The sequence below is a fragment of the Microcebus murinus genome, chromosome 7 (assembly GCF_040939455.1).
Source record: "Microcebus murinus isolate Inina chromosome 7, M.murinus_Inina_mat1.0, whole genome shotgun sequence".
NCBI lineage: Eukaryota > Metazoa > Chordata > Mammalia > Primates > Cheirogaleidae > Microcebus > Microcebus murinus.
In genome coordinates, this window is record NC_134110.1 from 33,506,740 (window position 1) to 33,534,000 (window position 27,261).

At 43.5% G+C, this 27,261-nt stretch overlaps 1 protein-coding gene across 5 annotated transcripts in view; it reads left to right on the forward strand.

Annotated features, from left to right (window-relative positions):
* Nucleotides 1–27,261, forward strand: part of ZFAT (zinc finger and AT-hook domain containing) — a 207,278-nt gene that overhangs the window by 77,790 nt on the left and 102,227 nt on the right. For all 5 annotated transcript variants that reach the window (XR_012920142.1, XR_012920140.1, XR_012920141.1 and 2 more), the window contains exons 5-10: nucleotides 951–1,101; nucleotides 6,393–7,846; nucleotides 8,681–8,913; nucleotides 21,135–21,222; nucleotides 22,860–23,009; nucleotides 24,993–25,166. Coding sequence is in view for 2 of the 5 variants with exons in the window: in XM_076005001.1 (XP_075861116.1) it covers nucleotides 951–1,101; nucleotides 6,393–7,846; nucleotides 8,681–8,913; nucleotides 21,135–21,222; nucleotides 22,860–23,009; nucleotides 24,993–25,166 (2,250 nt within the window). In the remaining 3 variants the exon portion in view is untranslated. The remainder of the gene's footprint in view (nucleotides 1–950; nucleotides 1,102–6,392; nucleotides 7,847–8,680; nucleotides 8,914–21,134; nucleotides 21,223–22,859; nucleotides 23,010–24,992; nucleotides 25,167–27,261) is intronic.

A 27,261-nucleotide genomic window follows, 5' to 3' on the forward strand; every position in this document is an offset into this window, starting at 1 on the left:
AAATTAGCCGGGCATGGTGGCGAATGCCTGTAGTCCCAGCTACTTGGGAGGCTGAGGCAGGAGGATTGCTTGAGCCAGGAGTTTGAGGTTGCTGTGAGCTAGGCTGACGCCACGGCACTCACTCTAGCCTGGGCAACAAAGCGAGACTCTGTCTCAAAAAAAAAAAAAAAAAAAAATCCCAGAAGAGAGTTTCCTATTTGCAGTGGTTTCTGGAGAAAGTTTCCGCAATTTTCTTAAAAATTAGTGGTAGTATTTTTTGAGACTTCTTTGAGGATGAAAAGTGTAATTAATTCCCTTTGCTATTCCAGAAACAATGGGTGGATTAGAACCCTTCCTTAAATGCACTTGATACACACGTGCACATACATACATATGAAGTGTCCACTGCCATAAAAGATCTTTGATCATTTCCCATTACAGAATTGCGGAGGAAAAGGTGACCCTGGAGATTTTCTACTGCAAACCCTTAATTTTATAGGGTGGAACAGAGACCCAGAGATGTTAAAGTAATGTGATATTTGGGACTGAACCCAGGTGGCTTAAATTTCTGTTTACAGTCTATTCCACTACTCCATACTATCTTGATGCAGCTTTAAAGTTTAACAAGTGGTCTACAGAAAACCTTGCAAGTAATATATATGTGTATGTATGTATATATGTGTGTCTATATATATTTGTTTTTTTAATAAGTAGATCAAGTGAAAATATACCTTGAGAGAACACTTAGATTAGTAGAAAACTTGCCCCTCCCCGCCTCAAACACATATATACACAAACAAACGCACACATAAAGAAGTTTAAATGTGTGAACTGAAGGAAAACTAATATCTTGCATGGGTGTCACATAGTAAAGAGATAGTTCCAACACTACTTCCTCTGCTGGGATGGGGTCAGTGCCCTGTTTTGGTGCCTCTCCATAAGCAATCTAAAGCCTCGTATATCAATCTCAGGTGCTACCAAGATTGTTCCAGTGGAGGCTGGGCCCCCCGAAACAGGAGCTACGAATCCTGAGACCACTGCTGCAGATCTGGTGCCTCGGAGGGGGTACCAGGAGTATGCCATTCAGCAGACACCGTACGAGCAGCCGATGAAGTCGAGCAGGTAAGGTGTTGTGTTCTGTGTAGTGCTAGCCAGAGGCTGAACACGAATGGATGCCACAGAGCACAAGAAGAATTGGCGTGTGTATGTGGATTCTGTTTACAAACTTGTTTGTGAAGGATATTGACTCCTTGATTTAACAGAAGAATTAATCCCTTCCTTGCAGCCCTTCATGCTTTTGGAACTGAGCACCAATTGGCCTAATGAAACTGAGGCATTTTACTTAAAGCAAATGTATGCTTAACCTTAAAAACAAGAAGTGTGAACATGGCCTTAATAAATTTACAGATTTTTATAGCTGTGCATATTATAATAAAAAAATCTGTATTTCTCCCCTACTCTTAAAAATAATCCAAGTATGTTGTAGAAAGTTTATATATCCTATATGATGTAGAGTTAAAATAACCCATAGTTGCTCTTTCTAGACGTTACTATTATTAGTAGTTTGGTTCATGTGCCTCCATAATTTTTTCATGATATACCAACATATATTGCTTTAAATTTGTTATTTTTTTCAAAATATGAAATACTAAAAGTACTGTTTTCAATGTTTTTTTAACTTATTACACCTCAAAAAGCTTTTATTTTTAATATATATTTAAAGAACTGTGTTTGCTATTATGAGGATCTCTTATAGTTTATATAGCCAGGTTTTGCTGTGATGGACAATATAGTGATTAATGTTTTGGTACATGTATCTTTCCATACTTCTTCCAGACTTCCTGTGGGATAAATTGCTGGATTGGAAATTGCTGTGCATCAAAGATGTGAACACTTAATGCTTTAAATTGACATTAAAACTGTCCTTCAGATACCTTGGCTCAGTTGACCAGCCATAGTTAATGAGTGTGTTTCTGACACTCTCCCCAGTTTGCCTTTAGCTAGTAAAGTCACTTAACAAACTCTGATCACTAGAAATCTGAAAACATTCTTGCCAGCTTAGAGGAAAGACAAAGGAAATGGTTTCCTGCTGTTTCTGGAAGAGGGGAGATGACATGTTTTTGAGCAGAGTGTAAGGTTTAAAATCGAGCAGACCTTGGTTCACTTTGACTTTTCTGCATGCATTCAGGTCAACAAATTGAGCACCTCTTATGTGCTGGGCACTGGTGTGATATGACAAAGAGTAAGGTACACACGGTCCTTGTCCTGATGAAGCTTGTACTATATTTAACTTGAAGCAAGTTACTTTGCCTCTGACATCTATTACAATATTGTAAGATTGTCTATTAGAATCTTAGTTTAGTGGTGAGAATAACTGATAAAATATATGCAAAGTATCTGGCACATGTTACTCTCTCATTAAATTATATTATTATCATGTGGTATGCTTCATTAATTTGTAGCCCGAGTCCTCTATTCTTGTAAATGTGAACAACTGAATTTATTGATGAAGTTGTAAAATAATTCCTTTGGCGAATCTAAAAGAGAATTAAATCTCAAGGGCATTCTATGTCTCAACTCAGGTTGATTTATAGATCTTAACTAATTATCTTTACAATATTTAAAAATCTGTTGGGGAAGGGATCAGCTAAATGTTAATCTAGTTACAGGTAAATTATACTGAATATTTAATCAACAGATCTAGGCTATATTCCTGTTGTCATGTATTCTATTAATATTTTACTGTATAAATTATAAGGTTACTATGAAAGAGACATTTTTTACATGAGGATTTTGCTTTGTAAATTACAGATTAAAAACATTTAGGTTATATCATTTTTTTTCCCTCATAACAAATAATACATATTTATAATGTAGAAAATTTTGGAAGAAAAATTTTCAGAAAACTGAAACTAAGGAAACTAAGTTCAGAAAACTAAGGAAAAAATTATATTGTCTTCTCATTACCCATAGATAAGAACTATTAAAAATTTTAATGTATTTCCTTCCAGCCTTTTTTATAGCACATATATTTTATAAAATTGAGTTTATATTTTATATGCGAGTTTGTATCTTGCTTTTAAAACTCAATCACATTATACTTGTATTCCTTTATTACTCAAATTAATCACAAACCCTTTGCTCTGTAGCAATGTCCTGCAATTTCATGAGGATATTACTCAACTCTCCATGTGGAATCTAGTGAGATCTTTTTAAAATGCTCACCTTGTGCTCAGGAGAACAAGGACTTCCAGGCTGACCCTGCCCACTCTGAGCCTCATGCTCCTGCCCTGGTCCCCCTGGTTTGCTCGCTCCTGCCAGCTGCTGTGGCCATTTGGGCCCTTTTCATCTCCTTGATCACTTCTTATAGGTGCCCCTTACTCTTCCTGGATGCCTCCCCTCCTCTTTTCTGCTCAAATGTCCTGTCCTGTCCTGAGGGAGGCCTTCCCTGTCCCCTAGACCAGCTCAGTCTGCCCTGATGGGACTCAGGGCAACCTGCCCTTTTCCTTCTCAGCAAGGAGCCTGATGGTCCTCATCCACTTACTTTTGTAGTTAGTAGGCTGGCCTAGCTCCCTCTAGAAGGTGAGCTCCAGAGAACAGGGGTTGTATTTGTCTCCTTTTATATCTCGAGTGTCTGGAACACTTTTTTGAATGAATGAAGGAGTGAAAAAAATGTTCAAACAAACTAGTTCTGTACATTGGGACTTTTGAGCTGATTCCCATTCTTAACTATTGTGAAAGATGAGCCATGAGCACCTTCCTCTGAATTTTGTATTCTTTCTTTTGGATAACTTTGCAGAAGTGGAATAAAACTGGATTAAGGTGTCTGCCTTTTAAAGTTCTGCCTAATTTTTTTTTTTTTAATGCAGTGGTGAGAGTACCTCTCTTATTGAATGGGCAACACTGGAGTGAAGTAATTTAATAGGAATTGTATGGACATTGAGGCTCTGGGCATTGGTTCACAGTGATAGTGGTTCGTGCTTGAGAGTCAAGTGCAGGCTGCTTAGCACCCTCCCCAGATTCATTGCCCTCAGCAGAAATGGGGCACTGCAGGCTTTATCACCTATTTGTCTACTAATACAAAAAGTCAGAGCAAAAGATTATCCCAAGACCATCTAGATCTTGCAGTAGAGGAGGAAATACTGTGATTTGTTTATTTAATTAATGTTATTAATCCAGGGTTTCTTTCTTCAGTGTTCTTTTTTTTTTTTTTTTGAGACGGAGTCTCACTTTGTTGCCCAGGCTAGAGTGAGTGCCATGGCATCAGCTTAGCTCACAGCAACCTCAATCTCCTGGGCTCAAGCGATCCTCCTGCCTCAGCTTCCCGAGTAGCTGGGACTACCGGCATGTGCCACCATGCGGGGCTAATTTTTTGTATACATATTTTTAGTTGGTCAATTAATTTCTTTCTATTTTTGGTAGAGATAGGGTCTCACTCAGGCTGGTTTCGAACTCTTGACCTCGAGCAATCCACCCGCCTCGGCCTCCCAGAGTGCTAGGATTATAGGCGTGAGCCACCACGCCTGGCCTTCAGTGTTCTTTATATTACTAAAATGTATTATATTCTGATATCTTTGTCATTTGAGAAAGATCCAAATTACTTTCCTTAAATCAGCCTTGAGCTTAGCATACAGGCATACTAGTAACTTTCAAATTTGAATATTTTAATTATATAATGTGAATTGTACCCTCCAGTGTTTATGGATTACAGCCCATTTAAATATTAATTTAAAGACAAGGCAACCTGTGTTGATCAGACATAGTTGTTTGTAGAGTTTTATAACCATAGACTTTACAGATGCGGCAGGCACAGTTGATGGCACATGATTATTAGTAGTCTAACGTCTTTCTTGGATAACCTAGACATGCGGTCCAGAGTAAGCATTTATGGCTAGAGAAGATGTTCTCCCTGCCTCTTTGGTCTCATCTGCCAATTCCTGTCCCTGGTACCTATTGCTAGTACTTTGGTGATTGTCATTTGCTGATTTCAGAAACGAGGCTGGACCATCTCAACATCAAGAAGCCCCATGCAGGGAGCTGTATGTGTATGGTCAAGTTGGGGACAGGTTGCTGCACATCAGTGTTTTCAGGCCATACAGAGGATGAGGGTGAATGTGCAGACTCTAGCGTCAGTCTACCTGGGTTGAAATCCTGGCTTCACCACTTTCTAATTGTATGACCTTGGGAAAATACTCAGTTTTCTCACTGTAAAATGGGTACAATAATAGCACTGGAATTAAATACTGAGCATAGCGTTTGTCATATTCTAAATGCTCAATAATTGTTAGCTATTATTATTACTATTTCATTTAGCATACACATTGCCATATTGAAAGACACAAGAGTCAGGAGGCAGACCATGCTTTTATTCTTCCACCACGTACACAAAATCTAACATAGTGCCTGAAACACACTGACAGGTGTTAACAAATTACAATCATGTGAATAAATGGAGTAAGAGTTTAATAACCGATGATCCTATTTTCCCTCATCTGAGTTTTAAACCTACCTTGGTAGAGGCAGAGGAAGATGGAGAGTCACACATTAGCTCTACTACTGACAGAGTTGGGGAGAGAACAGACCAAACATCCCGCTACTGTGCTGCGGAATTAGACAGCCTACCTCCCCCCACCACAGTCCTGGACCGCTCCTGGCCAGGCTCACAGATGCCCACTCGGCAAGCATCTGCTGTGTCCCATGCTCACCATGGGCAGCACATCTGCACCAGAAGGGAGAGGGAGAGCCTAGCTCGTGAATTATGGGTTCTGTTTCAAAGTCACTCTTTTCCTGGGAAGAAGTGAGGACAGGGGTCTTTCACTAATGGGAACTTGCAGAAAGGGAAAAAACGGTCATCCTTAACAGTTGAATGAATAGGCAAGTCTAGATTACCCAAGCTGTTGGAAAGCTGGTTGTGTGTAGTCTTATGGAGCAGACAGAGTTCATTCCATTATGACTGGTCTCATTAAAACATCCCAGAGTCCACACATACCAGCTTGGAACACTGCTGGTTACTGTGCGTGTTGAAACCACACACACCTCTTCCCTCTCTTGCCTGCCTTTTTCTTATTCCTCAAGCCTCCACCCAGACTTCTCTTTGGCAAGTTTTCCCAACCACCTTAGTCCAGGTCAGAGGTCTCTTTCTCTTTCTTCCCTGTCCATATTCCTATTAACTCTTACCGCACTGTCGTGCAACCCTCTGCCAACCTGTCTTCTCTCCCCGAGGCTGTATGCTCCTGGAGGACACGACCCACACTAGTCCTCTTGTGCTGTTTGTTGAGCGAATGGATGCATCCATCCATTCTCTGGACTTAGTTCACTGTTAAGCCTCTGGTGTTTGGTTCATAAAAAGGATTTAGCATTCATGAGGAAGGTTCAAGATCTCCAAATGTAACTGTGCTGTCATCTGTTTCTAGGCTAGGTCCCACTCAGCTCAAAATCTTCACTTGTGAATACTGCAACAAGGTCTTCAAGTTCAAGCACTCCCTGCAGGCCCACCTGAGGATCCACACCAACGAGAAGCCATACAAGTGCCCCCAGTGCAGCTACGCCAGCGCCATCAAGGCCAACCTCAACGTGCACCTGCGCAAGCACACTGGCGAGAAGTTCGCCTGTGACTACTGCTCATTCACCTGCCTGAGCAAGGGCCACCTAAAGGTGCATATCGAACGGGTGCACAAGAAGATCAAGCAGCACTGCCGCTTCTGCAAGAAGAAGTACTCTGATGTCAAGAACCTCATCAAGCACATCCGAGACGCGCACGACCCACAGGACAAGAAGGTCAAGGAGGCCTTGGATGAGCTCTGCCTGATGACCAGGGAGGGCAAGCGGCAGCTGCTCTATGACTGCCACATCTGTGAGCGCAAGTTTAAGAACGAGCTGGACCGAGACCGCCACATGCTGGTCCATGGTGACAAGTGGCCCTTTGCCTGTGAGCTCTGCGGCCATGGGGCCACCAAGTACCAGGCGTTGGAGCTGCATGTCAGGAAGCACCCCTTTGTGTATGTCTGTGCGGTGTGCCTCAAGAAGTTTGTCAGCTCCATCAGGCTGCGCTCCCACATCAAAGAAGCACACGGGGCTGCCCAGGAGACCTTGGTCTTCACCAGCTCCATCAACCAGAGCTTCTGCCTCCTGGAGCCTGGTGGGGACATCCAGCAGGAAGCCTTGGGGGACCAGCTGCAGCAGGCGGAAGAGGAGTTTGCATTGCAGAGGGTGAATGCACTCAAAGAGGAGTCCCCTCCTGGGGACGCTCAGTCCGAGGAGGGACAGAAGGAGCTGGAGGCCCCTGTGGAAATGCCCGCCCCGGCTGTGCACCTGGCTTCCCCTGAGGCCAAAAGTACAGCCCTGCCACCTTGTGAGCTGGAAACCACCGTGGTCTCTTCGGACCTGTCTTCTCATGCAGTGGTTTCAGATGATTTTTTGTTGAAAAATGATAGCTCTTCTGCTGAGGGTGACACTGCTCCTGAGAAGCCCTTGGACACCCAGCACGGAGGCTCGGATCAGACTCAGGGTGAAGTAATCACGCTACTACTCTCCAAGGACCAAAGTGCCGGGCCAAACCAGGAGACCCAGAGTGCTAAGAGCCCCCCAGGGGAAGGGCAGGGAATGGCTGCCCTTCCAGACAGTGACCCTGATCCCAGCAGGTGTCTCAGGTCAAACCCAGTAGAAGCCTCAGACCTCCTTCCTCTAGTAGCTGGTGGTGGGGACAGTGTCACACACCAGCCTGACTCTTGCAAAGCTGCCCCTGAGCACCGGTCTGGCATGACTGCATTCATGAAGGTCCTGGACAGTTTACAGAAGAAGCAGATGAACACCGGCTTGTGTGAGAGGATCCGGAAGGTTTATGGAGACCTGGAGTGTGAATATTGTGGTAAGGAAAGGCAGCACGGGCATGCAGCTGATGGAGCTCTCCTTCCCAGCAGCCCTGTCCACCCCCGATACGCTGTGGTCACCTATGTTTGGTTTGAGCCCATGGCTCCTTGCAAAGAACACCTTCTAAATGAGCCACGTCCTCCACTGTAGATAGGAATGGGTGACCACCGTGTTGCAGTTAGCACTCGGAGTCTTTGTGGAGGCAGCTGGGATGACCGCACAGCTGACAGCGTTGGCTTGGTCAGGTGTGTGTGCTGAGGGTTACCCTAAGGCCTCTACCAGAACTTTAACCATGAAGAATCTTTCTTCTGGCACATGACAAGTTTAAAGTCGAGCTTTAAGTTGTGGCCATGTACTAGATGAGCTGAGAAAGGTTACAAAAGTGGCAGCAGCTCTCTGTAGGGAGGCCCCGAATAGTACCCTTCAGCTCACTGTGAGAGCACGGCTCCTGGATCTGCCGGGAGCTGGTCGTGCAGGAAGTAGGAAGTCCAGCCCTGGACCCGGTGTCCCAGGAATGCCAGTAGAGTTTAGAGACTCTTTGATTTATGCATGTCCATCATAGTATTAGGCATCATAATTGGTCCTCAATAAACATTAATTTCCTCCTCTCCTAATCCTGACATCATGCAAAAATAGTAGTACCCTTAATATTTGTAACCTCTCACCTTTGTAAAATAATTTCCAGGCAGAGATGTGGTAGAAAGTGTGAAAGGTGACCGGGACAAGCACAAGAGGGAGATAAATATTATAGTTAAAAATAACAATAATTTAAAAAAATTCAAATTCAGTATAAAAGAAACTTCCTTGTTCTCATGTGAAAATATTTTTTTAGGCAAACTTTTTTGGTACCAAGTGCATTTTGATATGCATGTCCGCACTCATACCCGGGAACATCTGTATTATTGCTCCCAGTGTCATTATTCTTCCATCACCAAAAACTGCCTTAAACGTCACGTAATTCAGAAACACAGTAACATCTTGCTGAAGTGTCCCACTGACGGCTGTGACTACTCGACTCCAGATAAATATAAGCTACAGGCACATCTTAAAGTTCATACAGCGCTGGTAAGTAGCAAGCCCGAGCGGCAGCCCCGTCTCCCTTGGGTGCTCATTGCTTTTTCAAATTTATGCATATGTGGGTGTCCCTGCTGCAGGTCATCCATGTGCAAATGTCCAGCCCTGAAAACAGAGAGGGCCTTCTCCTGAAACAGCTTTTCCCTGTACAGAAGGCTTCACCCCGGTTCCTTTCACAGCAAGAGTCTCTAATATGTTGCAAAAAGAGAGCAGATTGAACAAATTGTTTTCTCTGCACATTTTTCAGCATCAGAGAATGTGTACAGAAGAAAGATTTACAGAGTAGAAATAAAGCTAGGATTCCTTAAATGACATTTTAAAGAATTATTAATAACAGAGATAGCACTAATAGCTGCTACTGAAGGTTGAGCAGTTGAATTAGATAAGCCTGCAAAGTGCTAGGGACAGCACTTGGTTTATAGTAAGAGCACGATAAATGTTGACAACCACTGTTGTAATATTATTGGGTTATTTGTTGGGTAAATGCTCTGTGAGAACATGCCTGTGAAACAGTCTTATTTTTTAAAAATATATGTTAATTCAAGGTGCTGTTAATATTCACGATGGTAAATTTGTTTAGTCCTTTGGTGGGAGATCATGTAACACAATGAATGAATGTTTATCTTTGCAAATTCTAATCTAACTCAAGAGGCTGACACCTGAGAGTGATTTGAGACTTCTTAAAGTTATGAAGGAGACACATTTGGCCCCAGGTGTGGTTGTTTTAATTCATGCCTTTTTATGCTACAGAGAGCACAAAATGCAGCTTCAGAAATTTGATGTGCTGCTGTGGTTTTCTGGCATAAAAATCACTAACACCCTAGCAGTTTGTCACTAGGGGGAAAGTCAGAGTGTTTGGGTACAGTGGGTAGGTCAGAGCGCAGGCTTTGGGGTTAGATGGCAGGATTCAAACCATGTCTCCAGCACGCTCACAGGATCTGTGGCCTTGGGCAAGCCACTTGTCCCTTCTGAGACCTGTATAAAATGGTGTTCTGTATAAACTATATATTTAAAGAAATATCCATTTTATATACACACACACTCATATGTACATAGACACATACAAGCATGTATGTACATATGCATTTATACAAGCTTACACACAGACATACACTTATGTGCATTTGTGTATACATATATGTGTGCATATATATTTGTATATACATCTAAATCTGTGGTTATGGGAAATAAAAATGGGATGCTCTAAAAAATTTGGCGCAGTACTTGTCATATAGTTGCATAACAGCTATTGCATGTCACCTGGTACTTCTTCCTACGCGTTCTCCCTCCCTCCCTGTCTGTCTGTCTATCTCTCTGTCTCTCTTGGGCATGAAGGCATGTGGTTTGTAATTCATTCTGGAACTGCTGTTAGGTTGGTACCACTTCCAGTGCTCTCTTAGGGCAGGGAAAACTGAGATGGCAGAATTCATTAATGTGACTTTGCTAGAATCTGGTGTGAAGTCAAGAGTGAGTGAAGTCAACATGACCACAGGCTCTTGAGAGAAGTCTTGGAGTGTCACGGTTAAGACCGGAGAGCAGACTGCTGGGTTTTAACCCTGGCTCCCCTGTTTACCATGTTAAACACATGGCATGAGTCGTGTAACCAACTGGTGCCTCAGTTTACCCATCAGATGATGGTGAAGTGAGGGAATATATGTATCTCAGAACAGTGCCTGGCATAGGGTAAGCACTATGCCTTTGACAGTTGTTATTATTTATTCTTTTTACCATTTTGAAACTTGCTGCTCTGGATTCAGATTTTGAAACACAGGCTAAAAGAACAACAGGAACAATGAAATGGTACATGAGCTTTACAGTCTGGGACTGCCTGTATTTTTCCATACCCAAGTTCTGCCTACCCACTGTGTGTGTCAGAGGGATTCGTGGTCAGCACCTGGATGGTGAGGCTCAGCCTCCTAGGCACGTCCCAGGGCCTCGTGGTCAACAAGGCAGTGCCAGGAATGTGCGCTGAGATCTTTGATCCTGATTTCATACACTTTCGTTCTTCTTAATAAACTGGCATTTAAGGAAGTTTCTCTTTTCAACTTTCCATGGTTTTGATAAGCCTTAGGAGAGGCTTATCTATTCCTTATCAACACTTCTGAAGGCATCTGGGAAGTATGTGTTGGGAGAAAGAGAAGAGACAGCTGCTGTTTTCAGGCCCTGTGCCATCTGAATTCTCATATCACTTCTAGGAGTTAGGGATTACTTCCTCTATGGGGCAGATTAGTTGCACAGCCCTTCAGTAACTTGCCCATCTCACGCTGTCAGTAATGTCAGTAAGGGCCAGAGACAGAATTGAAGCCATGTTCTCATCACTTCCCCAGTCTGCTGACTTTGTGGCAGTTGGTCTTTAATACCAGCCCCACCGTTCTCAGACACTTGAATATCATCTCAAGAAATGTGGTCCAGGTAGACTTTGTCCCATGAGGGCAGGGACTGCGTTGATACTGTGCCGTTAAGTGGCAGTTGTGCCTTATGCTGCAATAATAAAATACCTCCGCAAGTTACTGCAAGAGAAGAGCAGCGTACCGAATAAGGGAGTGTGACTACGTTGACCTTATAAAAAAAGGATGTTATCCTGCTTCTCATTAGCACTCACGTTTTCTTAGGAGTTGTTAAAGTTTAATTTCAATCTTTTCCTTCGCTGATATTTGCAGTTCTTCCAGTTGAGACACTTTTAAAGGTGAGCGTGCTGCCGCTGCTCCTGAAGCTGGCTGACACAGGCTGGAGGCCTCGTCTTCTACGTGCCGGGCACGGGGGTTTCAAATACGAGCAGGACCTGGCCCCTGCTTTCAAGGTGTTCTTGGTTTTGTGGGCAGTTAAACAAGTAAACAGTATTATAGCATGGCAATGTGGGGGGCTGAGTGAGGCCACCCCCGCCCCCTCCTCGCCCGAAGGAAAACCACCCCAGAGGAGGGCCTGGGAGAGGAGGGGTTCCAAGGTGGATGAGTAGATGTGGGCAAGGGTTCCAGGCAAGGAAAAAAATTCCCAGTAGAGTCGACAGCACAAGCCAAGGGGAAGCCTTTTGTATCATATTTATTCCAGGATATTGAATTACTAAGCATTTTCCATGGAGCAGGTGGAACCTATTGCTAGTGTACTAGGATCGCATATTATGAAAATAGGTTCCAGTATTTTGAGTTTAGACAACATTTGTCTTTTGAGCCTGCGAATTATTTCTGTAATGAAGCCAAGGGTACCGAGGAAATGTTGACACAGTCAAAAAAAAAATCTTCTGCTTCCTCTGAATGTGGACTCTTTTGATATGATAATAAAGAAGCTATCACCAAATCATTTTTTATGGAATTCCATATTTGCAAGGAAAGTTAAGGTGGATTTTTTGGTAACAGCTTTATTGAGATATAATTCACATACCATATAATTTACTCATTTATAGTATAAAGTGCAATGGTTTTTAGTATATTTGTGGAGTCATACAACTATCCCACAATTAATTTTAGAACTTTTTTTTCCATCATCCCATGAAGGAACCCTGTACCCCTCAGCTGTCATCTTTACTTCCCCTCCCTGTGCCTGAGGCTACCACTAATCTACTTTCTCTCTCGCTGCATTTGCCTATTTTGGGCATTTCATATAAGACGAATCATAACATATGTATGTAATACAGTCTTTTGTGGCTAGTTTCTTTCATTTATTTCACCCATGGCATAGCATGTATCAATACTTTATTACTTTATGTAGCTAAATAATATTCCATTGTATGGATATACTACATTTTATTTACTTCTCAGTTGCTGGAAATTTGAAGGTGCATTTTTGGTGGCAATTTCACCAAGATGGTATTTCCATCTATAGAGTGTTTTTAAATCCACCCATTTTGATCTAATTCTTTGTGAAATCAGCAAAATAAAGCATGGAGGTTTACTCTTGGAGATTAAGTGTTGATCTTTCCTTAAGATCCTAAAAATTATGAAGCATCTATAAGAAAAATCACCCACGTTTTTCATCATCACCCACTAGTATTTAGCTGCATCATCTTTGCTATTCTTGATGTTAGTAGTGTCATCACTGCTGTGAAGTGCATAAAATTGGGGATTTGGAGGTACAGGACAGAGCTCTGGCCATACCTCTGGGGCCTTGTCTACGCTGCTTGTTCTTTGAGCTTTATTTCTCTTTACCTGAAAGTGGGGTGAATAACATCACCCTGCTTCTTCTAGGAAGGTGGCAAAGGTCCAGCACAAGAGTACGAGTATACTCTGTGATATAAAAATGCCTACAGATGTCCATGTGGTTGAGCCGAGGACTCTAGTCTTGGCCCGGTCTAGCTGGGTCAGGAGAGTGCTGCTGTTCTGACTGGGAAACGGATGGTGCGTGAGGCAAATCCTTGCACCAGCATAGGGCTTGGTTGCCTTACCTGTGACCCTGGAGATGCGATCAGGGATGTTGTAATTCTGGCTTGTCTTTTGCATTTGTTTCATTATTTACTGCTTTCAGCACAGATTCTCATGCAGAGCAAGAATTAAGTAAATTTAAAGTAGCAATTCCCCTTCCCCCAAATGGGCCTGTATCCAAGTCCATTCCAGTTGCATTAGGATTCTAGGATAATTTGGCTAAGTGCCTGTTTCTATGACTCTTACAGCTATTTCTTAGCTAAAGATACACCTAATGATGGGAAGGAGTATGTACATTTAATATGGTTTCTTCCCACCCTCTCCGCCTCATTAGTAACTAGATGGTGTTGACTCAGAGTAAAAAATGTATCAGCATTAAGAAAATATGGGGACCTAGCCAAAGTTCATCAACGACATTTCTGGAGCAAATCCACATTTTACAGAACTGTGCCAATTTCGTAAAGGGAAGACTTGAGCAAACATGATTTTTGTAGAATGAGAAGGGGCTTTAGCTTCTGATGGACCTGAGTTGAGACCCCACATCTACTTCTGTGATTTTGGGCAAACTAAACTTCCCAGTCTCCCTGAGCCTCAGTTTTCTCATCTGTAAAAATGGAGATAAAGTACTTCCCCTACCTCTCAGAGTTGTGAGGATTGCATTAGAAAATATGTACAGAACACCCAGTCAGCATTTTCTCTCTTTCTCTCAAAAAAAAAAAAAAAAAAAATCCATTAGAAAGTTGTGGAATAAGTTTAGTGAGTCACAACTAATATATCTTAAAAATGAAATAGAATAAAAAAGAACTTATCAGCATTATCACACATACCAAGGTTAAGTATTGTTTCTGGAGACCTTTGCCTCAGTGTTTAAATGTCTGTGTTGGTGAATGTGTGTGTTTGTGTTGAGGGGTGCTGTCAGACCCTCCTGTGGGTCTTGTTAATAAGTCTGTAAGTCACTGACCTAAATGCAGTAATTGATGACCTCGTGAATCAGAATCACATGGGGGTAATTGTTATGAATGAGATTCCTGGGTTCCCACCTCCACCATAATTCGAGGTGGGATCTGAGAATCTGTTATTTAAAGAAGCTCCTCCTGGCACAAAAGTGTGAAACAGCAGGAGTGGAGTATATGGTGGATGTTTGTGATACACCCATTTATTCCCGTTATTTCTGGTTTGTGTTCTTTCTCAGAAGACCTCAAAGGTACCTGATGCTAAGGATATTGTAGCAGTTACAGCCCAAGCTTGGAAGTTGGCACACTTGGTGTTGTATTCTGACTCTAAGACTTAGAAGCGGTGTGGCTCCACTACCTAACCTTTCTAATCTCCTTGCCTAGAAATGGGGACAGCAATCCCCACCTCCAGGGATGCTGTGGGAATCTAGTGAGATAATATTTGTAAGAGACACAGCACAGTCCCAGGCACAGAGGCACAGTAGCAGCTGTTCCTCCTCCTCTTCCTATCCCCTCTCCCTCGGAGGAGGACGAAGAGGAATAGTAATGGCGGTTGGTTGTGGTGCATCTGTCCAGAGTTTGCTGATCTCTCACCAAATGTTTAGAATGCTTGGTTTCTGTCTTTGAGAAGTGCATAGTCTCTTTTGGGCTATGGAGGTACAAATATTAAAAAATGATCTTACTTGTAGTTGCTGGAAATAAGCTGAAATAATATTAATATATTCTGAACAAAGCACAGATAAATCAGAGGAGGTACCTCAAATACCTTTCTGTAAACCCAATAAATATGTATTTTTTTTAAATAGAGGAAATGTTATTTAACTAAAACGATCGAACATAATGTTTTTCCTTTCCAAGAGCCACAAGAATATGGTCTTTTCTTACTTGATAACAAAAAGAGTTTGTTTCTGTGTCGCTCTGTTTGAGTGTTTTATCCACTGCACAGGAGGCCTCAGGCTACCAGAGCTTCTTGGGAATAGAATGTCTTCATTTTCGCAAGCACTGAGGTTCTGAATTGAAGGGGCATGGCATGGCAAAACAGAGCTGCTTTCCAGTAGAAAGGAAAATTCTTGAGTTCCTACATTGAACACTTTCCTGGCTCTTTTCCAACTTGTTCAAATCAATCACAATTTAAGCGTCGCCGTTCCTGTACTTTGCTGTGCTTTCTGCATACATCCTTGTTGATTACTGGGCTCTGTGCATTGGCACATCTCTTTCTTGATGTGCTCGTGAGCCCCTGGGGGTCTCATACCTTCATCCTCAGCGCAGTGTCTGGCATATAACGGGGGCCCTGCAATCTTTGAGGACCGAACAGGTGAATCCATACAGGAAAGCAGATGCCACAATCATGGGCTTTATTCCTGAGAAATGGTTCAGAGTGGAATACCTTACCTTTATTTTCTTAATTTGATGCCAGATATTTCATAAGTGCACTTATGTACCAGTTACGTATACTTGGCAATGGTGGGTATTGGGTTTGATCTTTTCTACCTAGTGCTAGTTTCAGGCTTGAGAACTGGCCAGTTTCTTGGGGGACTGTGGCACCTGGCACTGACAGACCAGGTGCGGTTTGCCCAGAGTGGATAGCCAGGCTCTGAGCTGCAGGCCTGGGGCTGGCCCTGCACCCCATGCTGTGGCCGCAGATGCATGCCAATGCCAGCCTTCTTTCAAAGGGTCCTGATTGCTTTGAACGCTGCAGTTTGCATCAGAGCAAACAGACTCCCAGGGCTGGGCTCTTACACTGTCATTACAGCCTGGGTCTCTCACACTGTCCGTCTCTGCCAGGAACTCTTTTAACCACCGCTCTTTTTAAGTTGCTGTGTCAGTTTGGGTTTTCATCTCCGGTACAGAGCTGAGGTTTTGAAAAGAAGTAAATGAGTCCTAAGAGTCCCCGTTTTCCCAGTACCCTTTACCACCGCCTGTGTCCTTCCAGCAATCTTCAAAGGCATCAAAAATAAGGGGCCCTGATAAGCTCTGAGATAAATTGCTTTCTGACTATCAAAGATTAAAAGAAAGTAAATCAAATAGCAGAGGCCCAGGGGAGATCACTGTAAACTTCTTCACAGCCCTCTGAATGCCTCCATCAACTCCAATGATGAGGACCCTGCCAGGCCACCTCCAGGATGCCCGCCAGGCTCAGGCATCTTTCTCAAGGTCAAGGGCAGAGGACGATGATGACAGGAGTGCCCTGAGAAACCCTGATCCTGTGATGTGGCCAGGGGTGGGAGTCTGTGGCATTGGCTAGACAACAAGCTTGGGACGGTTTCTCGAGAGCTGCCTTGAACCCGTGGACACGTAAGCTTGGCAGGCATTGCTTGGTATCCAGACGCTTGGTGGGCAGTGCATCCAGCCTGTTGGCTTGTTCAGAGGGACTCTGCTTGTTTTGTTTTAGTTTTTTAATACAAAGTCCCCTAAGTGTTCTCTGGGGAACACTGACCTCAGGAGAGGTTGTACAACCCCAGCAATAAACAGCACACAAAGGAGTTTGGGGGATGGTCATTAGGTCCCTCTCGGAGACTCTCGGGATGCATTAGGCCATGAGATGGTTGGCTGCCTCGGGCTGAATTGCATGATGACAGCACTAAAGCCACAGTGGCACAGTCTTCCGGGTTTGTTGAGCACACGCCGTAGGCCGGGCTCTGTTATAAGCACCCTGTGTTTTTTATCTCCTTTATTATTCTTGTGACCCCATGAAGAAGGCATAGTTTTTATTGCCCTTTTACAGCTGATGAAACTGACACACTGAGAGCTCACATCACTTGCCTACAGTTCCCCAGCTAATAAGTGGTGAGCCGGGATTTGAACCCTGAACCTGTACTGCTAGTTGTAATCTCACAAAAACAAAAGCTCTGGAGTCCATCTCTGCTTGCTGTGGTGTTGTGACCTTGGGCAAGTTCCTAAATGCCTTACAGCAGGAGTCCTCAACCTTTTTAGCAACTTTTTACTTTCACGGAAGACAATTTTTCCATGGACTAGGGGGTCAGTGGGGGGATGGTTTCGTAGTGATTCAAGCACATTATATTTATTGTGCACTTTATTTTTATTATTATTACATTGTAAAATATAATGAAATGATTATACTACTCATCATAATGCAGAATCAGTGGGGGTCCTGAGCTTGTTTTCCTACAACTAGATGGTCCCATCTGGGGGAGATGGGAGACAGTGACACCTGAAGTGTGTTACTTACATCCAGTCTACTGTGTAATCTCGTTTTGGTTGCTGTCCCTGCAGAAGACCCTGCTTCACAAAGACAGGTTGTTGGAAATGGAAGCAGACTTTTCAGTGCTTTTGTGGCAATCTCAGGATATTCCATCTTTAATCCAGAATGTATGGAGATTTGAAGTTGTCTCAGACATACTTTAAAGGCCACTGTCATTTGCGATCTCAAGAAGTTGGTCTTCTTCTAGTACGGACAAAGTCAGTTCACCTGGCTTATTCACAAATGGATCTCTGATCCATTCTTTCCCACTTTGGGGGACTTTTGTGGTTGGGAAGTAATGCTAAAACTCTTTTGAAAGCTGAGATAGGAGATCATGCACCAGCTGGGAGAAAGTGGGCCCTGGTTCAGCCTCTTTCAAAATCTCTGCTAATGTTTGAAACATGTCAAAAATCCCCAATGTTCAGTCGTCACCTCCATAATTCCAGTTTGGCTTTGAATGCAGCCACTTTATCTGTTGACTTGAACGCGGTTGTCTTTCTACCCTGAAGTAACAGATTGAGTTCTTTGAGCAGGTCGAATATGTCACACAAGTAAGCAAATTTTGAGACCCCTTCTGTGTCACTGTAATGTGCCACCAGTGGTGACTTCTTCTAAAAGAAATCTCTGGAGTGGCTCTTGCAACTCAAAAACTCCGACCAGTGATCTATCTTTAGAAAGCAATCTCACTTCTGTGTATAAGAGAAGACATGTGTGCTCTGCGTCCATCTCCTCACCGAGCTGTGTGAACAGATATGAGTTTAGGGCGTGTACTTTAATGTGGTTGATCCTGCAAAACGTTGTCCAGGTGACATTTTTCGGCTAGCCAGCATTTCTCTATGGATGACATAGTGCATAGACTCACATTCAAAAGCGACCTCCTTGACCCGAATATTGAAACCAGAAAGTCGTCCAGTCACGGCAGCCACTCTATCTGTGCATATACGGACACAAAATGACCAATTCAGTTTTCCTGATACGTAATCATTCCAAGACTTCAATAGTTCTGCACCTGTGGTGTTGGTTAGCAATAATAGTGCACATAACATGTTTTTAAACACATCCTCCTGAAAAATATATCACACAAAAACAAGCATTGTTGCCTTGTTGTCAACATCAGTAGGCTCGTCAACCTAGATTGCGTAGCACGGTGATACATTAATCTTCTCTAATGATTGTGCCTTAATACCCTCTGCTATTTTATCAATTTGTCTAGTTATGGTGCTAGCCGAAAGACGAAGACTTTACCACCATTTGAACTGCAGCGTCTCCTAAAGGTTCATGGTAAATGTCCTTAGCAGCAGGCAGGATCAACTCTTTGCCAGTAGTAAAGGGTTTCGTAGCCATGTGGTTAGCCCTCATGAATGATGCTCTCAGTGCAGACACATTTGATGAAATGGTGGCCTTCAATCATTGCTTCTGTTCTTCGTGTTCACGTTTTTTTTTCTTTTGAAAAACTCTAAAGGCTTGTCTTTTAATGCAGGGTGCTTGGTCTCCATGTGGTGAAGCTGCTTTGAGGGTTTCATGCTTCATTGGATAGCCGGTTGCCACATATTATACAAAGTGGGCTTGGAGCACGTGAATCACCTATTGCCATGATCCCATAATTTAAGTAGGACTCTTAGTATTTTCTTTCCAGTGCAGCTTTCATTTTGTTGGCAGTCTTAGAGGCTTCTGGTGTTTCATCCTTGGGTCTTTCCTCATTTTCAAAGAAACTCTCTAGCAATGTTATTTACTCATTTTTGCCAGGGTAAGCTTGTGGGCTTACCCAAACCGTGACTGAGACAAGTGTGCAGTGTGCAGTGCAGGGAAAAGGTGTGGACAAAAGCAGTAAATAAAATAATGGGTGGGCCACGTGTGGACTAAAATAAGTGTTGGATTTTGAATTAAAGCCTGCCACCAGATGTAGCCTAATTGTCACCACTCACTGATAGGATTTTGAGAATCTAATGAGAATCTAATTCCACCGCTGATCTGACAGGAGGTGGAGCTCAGGCAGTTGATGTGCATGATGGGGAGTGGCTGTAAATGCAGATGAAGCTTCATTCCCTCATCCACTGCTCACCTTCTGCTGCGCAGCCAGGTCCTTAACAGGCCATATGATGATACCAGTCGGTCTGTGGCTGGGGGTTGGGGACTGCAGCTTTACAGGATGTGATATGTAAAGCATCTCACATCCAGTATATTCTTAAGAAGTGGTAGCTATTGTGATTGGCATTATTCAGAGATAAGAGTAGACTGGCTGGTGGGGGGGCTGTAAGCATTGTGTTCATTTAGGTAAGGCCTGGAAAGCACTTGGTGCCATGCTGAGCTCACAGTAGGTGACCATAAATGGTAGGAATTAGTCCTGCTGTAAATCCAGGTGAGCATGGGGCTGCGTTAACATTCTCCGAAACACACAGGGCTCAAAACATTTCCTTGCAGTAAAACTCCTGCATATTTTGGTTTTGTTTTTGTTCATCTGGATACACAGAGTCCTTCCCCCCAGATTTTGGCTCTTATAAAATGTGAGCTTAAGAAGTTTGGTAATAAAATACCACACACTGGGTGTCTTAAACAGATATTTATTTTCTCATGGTTCTGAAGAGTAGAAATCCTAGATCAAGGTGCCAGTAGGGTGCTTCCTTCTGAGGGCTGTGTGGGAGAATCTGTTCCATGCCTCTTCTGGCTTCTGGTGGCTTGCTGCAATCTTTGCCGTTCTTTGGCTCATAGATGCGTCACTGTTATCTCTGCCTTCATCTTCACATGGCGTTCTCCCTGTGTGTGTCTGTGTCCAAATGTCCCCTTTTTACAGGGATACCAGTCATATTGGATTAGGGTCCACCCTAATGACCTCATTTTAACTAGTTTATTTCTGTAAATACTCTATTTCCACATAAGGTCACATTCTGAGGAATTGGAGGTTAGGACTCCAACATGAGATTTTTTTGGGGGAGCGGGGGGCACAATTCAACCCGTAGCACTCACCCTGTGGGGAAAATTGTGGTGTGAAGTAGCACTATGGCAATCTCTGAGAGAAAAGGGAGATGAGCAAAAGCCTTGGCTTGGTAATTCACAAACACTTCCCCCCAGCTGAGGATGTAAGGCCGTGCTCACCCAGGTTGTCAAGCTAGCAGCAGTGCAGAATGAACTCCCTACGGCAGCCTTGGTGGGTCTTGCAGTGGTGGGAGGTCCTGGGTGGGCATCCCTGTACACTCCAGTTCCAGCGCTGGCCCTTCCTCGCAGACATTGAGCTCCTCATCCTGGGCCTCGGGTTCTTAATCTGCAACATGAGCATGAATAATGCCTGTCTTTTGTGAGTGGTTGTGAGTGTTAACAGAATAACTTACATGAAACCCCATGCAAACCATGCATTGAGTGCTGGGGGATGCAGTGTGCTGTTGGGTCCTGGAGCAGCACTGGTCTGTGTGGTAGACCCGCAGCCTCGAGGTTGAGCCCCATCCTTCACCACCTTTACAGGACTCTCCCCTCTAAGCCCTCCTGGCATGGAGCAGGTGCTTTTCCTCTACTCTGGAGCTCCCAGGCAGTGCAGGGCCAGGTGGAGGCTATATGTGGTAGGCTTGGGAGGATGCACTCTGTCTAGCTGTGTTCAGTCTGGCACTGGTGGTGGTGGTGGTGGTGGTGGTGGTGGTGGTGGTGGGTATTTTTCCACAGAGCCCAGGTTTAAATGACATAGTTGATTGATTATGTTCTCTTTCTATTAAGGACAAAAGGAGTTATTCTTGTCCTGTGTGTGAAAAGTCTTTTTCAGAAGATCGATTGATAAAGTCACATATCAAGACCAACCATCCTGGTAAGGTTATGCATTTTAGAATGGAAGATTAATGTTAAAATGCTTATGTTTATTTTAAAATACAGCCTTATACATTAACTGCACATTATGGAAATAAAGAGGGATATAGATATGTATAAATTCAAGGGAAACAGTCATCTTTATTTAAAGCTGGGAAGTTTACATAATTTTTTATTTCATTTTGTCCATTTTCCTGGTCTTCAAATATATCTTCCCTCATCCCCTGTAGGCTTAGTGATCCCCACGCCCCTCCCCCTTTTATGGGACCTTTGAATGCTTGTAGATGGGTCACATACGGCACAGGTCTGACTTAAATTCTCGCCTTATGCCCTTTGGAAATCTGTGTTTCCCGGAGTGGTGGCTTATAAGAGTTACTGGCTGAGGATCCTTTGTGAGTTGGAATGACTGTCACTGTGGGTCTTCCCACCTTCCATGCCTCTCAGGTGCACTAGGCACCAGCTCCCTGGGTGTCCAGCTTCACCACTTCTGCTCTTGCCACCCTGGACATTTCCCCTCCTGTTCTGCCTGGTTGATTCCTGTTCATTCTGTACGCTGTCCCTCAGAGCCTGTCCTGGGTTGGGGGGGCGATTGTGGCTCCCAGTCCTCCTGACATCATGATGACTGACCACTGTGCTCTAGTTTCTGTGACTTTCTAGGCTGCCCTCTTGAGGTCCCCAAGGCAGGGCTTATCCCTCAACCTACAGTGCTACCTACCGCAGGACCAAGAGGGCAGACACTTTGGGTAGATACCTAGTAGTGGGATTTCTGGATCAGATGGTAGTTCTATATTTAGTTCTTTGAGAAATCACCATACTGTTTACTATTGAGGTTGTACTAATTTACATTCCCACCAACAGTGTATAAGTGTTGCCTTTTCTGCATATCCTTGCCATAACTTTTTAATAATAGCCATTCTGACTGGGGTAAGATGATATCTCATTTGGTTTCAATTTGTATTTCTCTGATATTGAACATATTTTTCCTATACCTCTTGGCCATTTGTGTGTCTTCTTTTGAAAAATGTTCATCTCCTTTTTTTTTTTGATTATTGTTGGGTTGTTTGAGTTCCTGGTATATTCTGGGTATTAGTTTCCTGTGAAATGAGTAGTTTGCAGATATTTTCTTCTATTCTACAGGTTGTCTTTTCACCCTGTTGATTATTTCTTTTGCTGTGTAGCAGCTTTTTAGTTTGAGTCCCATCTGTCTGTTTTTGTTTTTGATGCCTGTACTCTTGAGGTCTCAGTCACAGTTGGTTTATCTGAACCATGAGCCACACATTTGAATTTACTGGTTATGTCCCTTACAGTTCCTGTGTTCTCTAGGATTCCCCTCCTGCTTTTATCCCATGATATCCATTTGTGGGAGAAACTGAGTCTATTTTCCTATGGACAGTTTCGCCTTCTGCATTTGTCTGTTATTGCCTTAGGATGTTGTTTCTCCATTCTTCATATTTTACATTAACAGGTATTTAGGTCTAAAACTTGATTCTAACTTTTTTGGCAAAAATCCTATCTTCCGGCCACCCTGAAGCACACCTTGATTCACCCCCTTGGTGATGCTTGGTGGTGAGTTTATTTACATCTGACCTGCACCAGATTTCTTTGTCTCCTTCTGATTGTCATCTGCTTTTCTTCTAGAGGTCTCCATGAGCACCATTTCTGAGGTTCTGGGGAGGAGGGTTCAGCTGAAAGGGCTAATTGGAAAGAGAGCCATGAAGTGCCCATATTGTGATTTCTATTTCATGAAGAATGGCTCAGATCTCCAGCGTCATATTTGGGCTCATGAAGGTGAGTGTTCATCTTTCCAAATGGAGCACTCTCTTACCATTGTGCTTCTCTGCTTCATTTTGGAAATATTAATATAGTAGGAGGAAGCCATACCTTCATGTCCCAGCAGTTAGAATTTCTTTAGTACACTGAGAAGTATGTCCATCAGCCAGCTAAGATCAGTGATCGAAATCTTTACTTAATTAGTTTCAATTGCAATGAGTAGAGATATGTGCTTCTTCATAGGTCACATTGCAATTGTAGTGAAATAAATCACCATGACTCCCCTTCTAGAAAGCAGCTGCTATGAGAACAGGAAAACCAGTGTTGTATTCATGGCAGGAACTTGGGTGTCCACCATGGTGCTCTAGGCAGAGCAGGTGTTCCAGAAGTGAACATATGAATGAATGAAGGTGAGGAGGGCGGCAAAGAGTCCTCTAAATCTGGCGGTGTGGAGTATTATTATTCATGTCATAGAAAAGGAATTCAGAAGGTGGAAGGGTTGAGTGGAGAGAAAGAATGTAGGCTATGCTTTTGGGGTGCTTGCCTGTGCAGAGAAAGTGTGGGAGAGCCACTCTGGCAGACATTGGGAAGTTGGAAGTCAAGATTTTGTTAGACAGTGTGCTGCCAACTTTGCTTTCTCCCCCAGGAAAGGATATGGCCCTCCCAGGAAAGAGGCTGGGAGCCAAGGGGCTAGGAAAAGCCCTTCAGGCATCTGCATCAGGGCCCTGCCGGCTAGTCAGGGACCGGGATGCTGTAGGGAGGAGATAAGACTGGATGGGATGGAGGATGAAGGATTTTCTACAACATGGAGTACCAGTGACCTCCTTAAAGGATCCAGGGAAGAAATTATTAGGAAGGGAGAGACTGTGATTGTTCAGAAAAGAGACTAGTAACTGATAGATAGAGTGGGAACCTGGAAAAAAGGCAGAAGGAGTTGAGATCAAATGCCAAGGTTGGAAGATACTTTTATGTTTACCAGCATTTATTGAACACTTACTGGGTGCCAGGCAGCATGTGCAATACTTTACCCAGGTTGTCTGAATTAGGACTCTAAACAGCCTTAGAGGTGGGTGCTGTTATCCCCTTTTGCCAGCAAGGAAAATGAGGCTCAGAGAGGTTAAGTAATTTTCCCAAGGTCCACATTTTTGAGTTCTTTTAACACTTTAGAAGAACACCTGGTCAAATAGTACCTGACTATACTTCAACCATTCACACAGTTATAAAGCATATAAAGATGCATTGCTGTGCTGTGTTCCCCTTTGTGGGGTTAGTGAGGGCGTCTCTTCTGCAGTGGTGGTAGTCCTGAGCCTTCTGCAGCTTTGCTCAGTGTAGCACGTGGTACAGACCTTACTGATCTCCATCTCCCACTGGACCATGAAGGCAGGGACTAACTCTTCTCAGTTTCAAGATTAATTCTCATTGCTCACTGTGAAAGTAGGTCCTAAGTATGTACTGCTTGAATGAAGGAGGCAATGAATGCCAACATGCCCCTACAGTCTGAGTTATCAGCCCACCACCAAGCTCTGCTTTATGGAGTAAAAAGATGCTTCTACATCTGAACCTGGGTGCCTGATCCCACTGTTTTTTTGTAAAGGCCTTTGGTGCCTTTAATTTGTTCAGTTTAACTCAGTTCAGTTAAACTTAATGATTGTCTGCTCTGCACAGTTCCCAAACCATGGGGAAAGGCAGATGTGAACAACTCACTGTGAAGTGCAGTGAACATTCCAGCTAGTAAAGAGTTATAGGAATTGGGAACATTGATAGGGAGGGAAGTCTACTGGGGAAAGTCAGAGAAAGCTGTAGGCTGGAGGCCCATGGCAGATCCAGTTGGAAGGCACAGTTTGAGGAAGAGCCTGGGGTAGGGAAGTGTGTGGCTGTTCGGACCATTTGCGCTGCTTTATTCAAAATGGTGTTTTTAATATACTCATTCATAGTCCCTTGGATTCACACACACATGTAAACATATACATGCATATATATGTACATATTTTCCTCTGGCAGGTGTGAAACCTTTCAAGTGTTCTTTGTGTGAGTATGCCACTCGTAGCAAGAGTAATCTCAAGGCTCACATGAATCGTCACAGCACCGAGAAAACCCACCTATGTGACATGTGTGGCAAGAAATTCAAATCAAAAGGGACATTGAAAAGTCACAAGCTCCTTCACACTGCTGACGGTGAGTAAATGACTCCAAAGTGAGCTTTTCCCCCTCTAAATGGTGTGGTTTGAAGCTGCATTCCAAGTCCAGCAGAAACTGTCGCTGTAGCCAGGCAGGAAGGAGCACATGTCTTTTAGGATGAGTGTCCTGAAGGAGAGCAGTGAGGATGCTGTGCTCAGTGCTGGAATGGTGCCTGACTTCCCACAGGTGCTGGATAAGCACTGAGCATGCATGTGTGTGTGTGTGTGTGTGTGTGTGTGTGTGTGTGTGTATGCGTGTGGTGTAGGGGCATGGAGAAGGAAGCTGCTTCAGGGAATGAGGCATCCTCAAGGAGCCTTGGTCCTGGGTTCCAGGGGTTTCAATCCTCTCCATCCCTCCAACCCCACCTGGAGCCCAAGGATCTTGAGGGGCAACCTGCATCACACCTGGCCTGATTTTTCAAGTGGATGCTCCCATCATCCAAACTACCTCAGTGTTCCTGTGTTCAGTCCAAAATGGGGCTCAGTTTTGAAATACAAACCGTATTTGGACAGATTTGACCTAGATGAAGTATATATATATATAAGTGGTTTTCTATTTTCATTCATTCATTAAGAACCATCATTGATTGAGGTCTTACATGTATGTGCCAGCCATGGAGGGAGGTTAGGTTTCAAGGAGTTCATAACCTAGAAGGGGAAACAGAGGGGCAGGCAGGCCCTGGTAACAGTGAGTGCCATGATGGAGGGAAGTTTGGGAGCCGCAGCAGGAGGGTTTCTGTCGGGGTGGGTGGGGAGAACAGTGTGGGTGTGGTCACCTGGATGGGCTGGGTAGAGGAAGGGCAGGAAGATTTGTTTGGGGAAGACAGGCAGCTAAACCATAAAAAACCTTTCAAAATTTTTTTTTTTTTTTTTTTTTTTTTTTTTTTGAGACAGAGTCTCACTTTGTTGCCCAGGCTAGAGTGAGTGCCGTGGCGTCAGCCTGGCTCACAGCAACCTCAATCTCCGGGGCTCAGCGATCCTACTGCCTCAGCCTCCCGAGTAGCTGGGACTACAGGCATGCGCCACCATGCCCGGCTAATTTTTTCTATATATATTTTTAGTTGGTCAATTAATTTGTTTCTATTTTTGGTAGAGACGGGGTCTCGCTCAGGCTGGTTTCGAACTCCTGACCTTGAGCAATCCGCCCGCTTCGGCCTCCCAAAGTGCTAGGATTACAGGCGTGAGCCACCGCGCCCGGCCTTCAAAATTTTGATTATACTTAGAAAAGACCAATCATGTGAGAGACTTGTAAATACTCCATGTAACAAGATTAATACACTTTATTTATAAATATATTGTTATTTTAGCACAATTATATGTAAAATTGGAGTTTACTAGAAAAATCAAAGTTGTTTCAGAAATGATTTTTAGTTTAGAACTTAGTGGATGATAAAAGTATTAAGTCCTACCTTTATTTTAGGAATGTTCTGGGAGTCAATCCTGTTGTGTGTGCACTGGTCAGATCCTTGGCTAGAATTTGACTGAGGTTGAGGGACTCAGTGGAAAGGCTGAATGCTTGGCTGAGATTCATTAGAATCAAGGATCAAGGGCTTTCCTAAGGCTGAAACAGAGCCAGAGCCATAACTATTAAAACTTAAGCAATGTTCTCTTAAAAAAATCTGTAATCAAAATTAAAAATAAAATGACAATAAAGCAGTTGTACTTGAATAATGAAAGCATTAGGGTCATGTCATTGTTCATGAATTCTATGCCTCCACAAACACTCAGACTTACTGATCTCTCAGCTGTCTGAACATTTAAGCAAGAATTGCATTTCTTTCTTTCTTTTTTTTTTTATTTTGAGACAGAGTCTCGCTTTGTTGCCCAGGCTATAGTAAGTGCCATAGTGTCAGCCTAGCTCACAGCAACCTCAAACTCCTGGGCTCAAGCAATCCTTCTGCCTCAGCCTCCTGAGTAGCTGGGACTACAGGCATGTGCCACCATTCCTGGCTAATTTTTTCTGTATATATATATATATTACTTGGCCAATTGATTTCTCTCTATTTATAGTAGAGACAGGATCTCACTCTTGCTCAGGCTGGTTTTGAACTCCTGACCTCAAGCAGTCTGCCTGCCTCGGCCTCCCAGAGTGC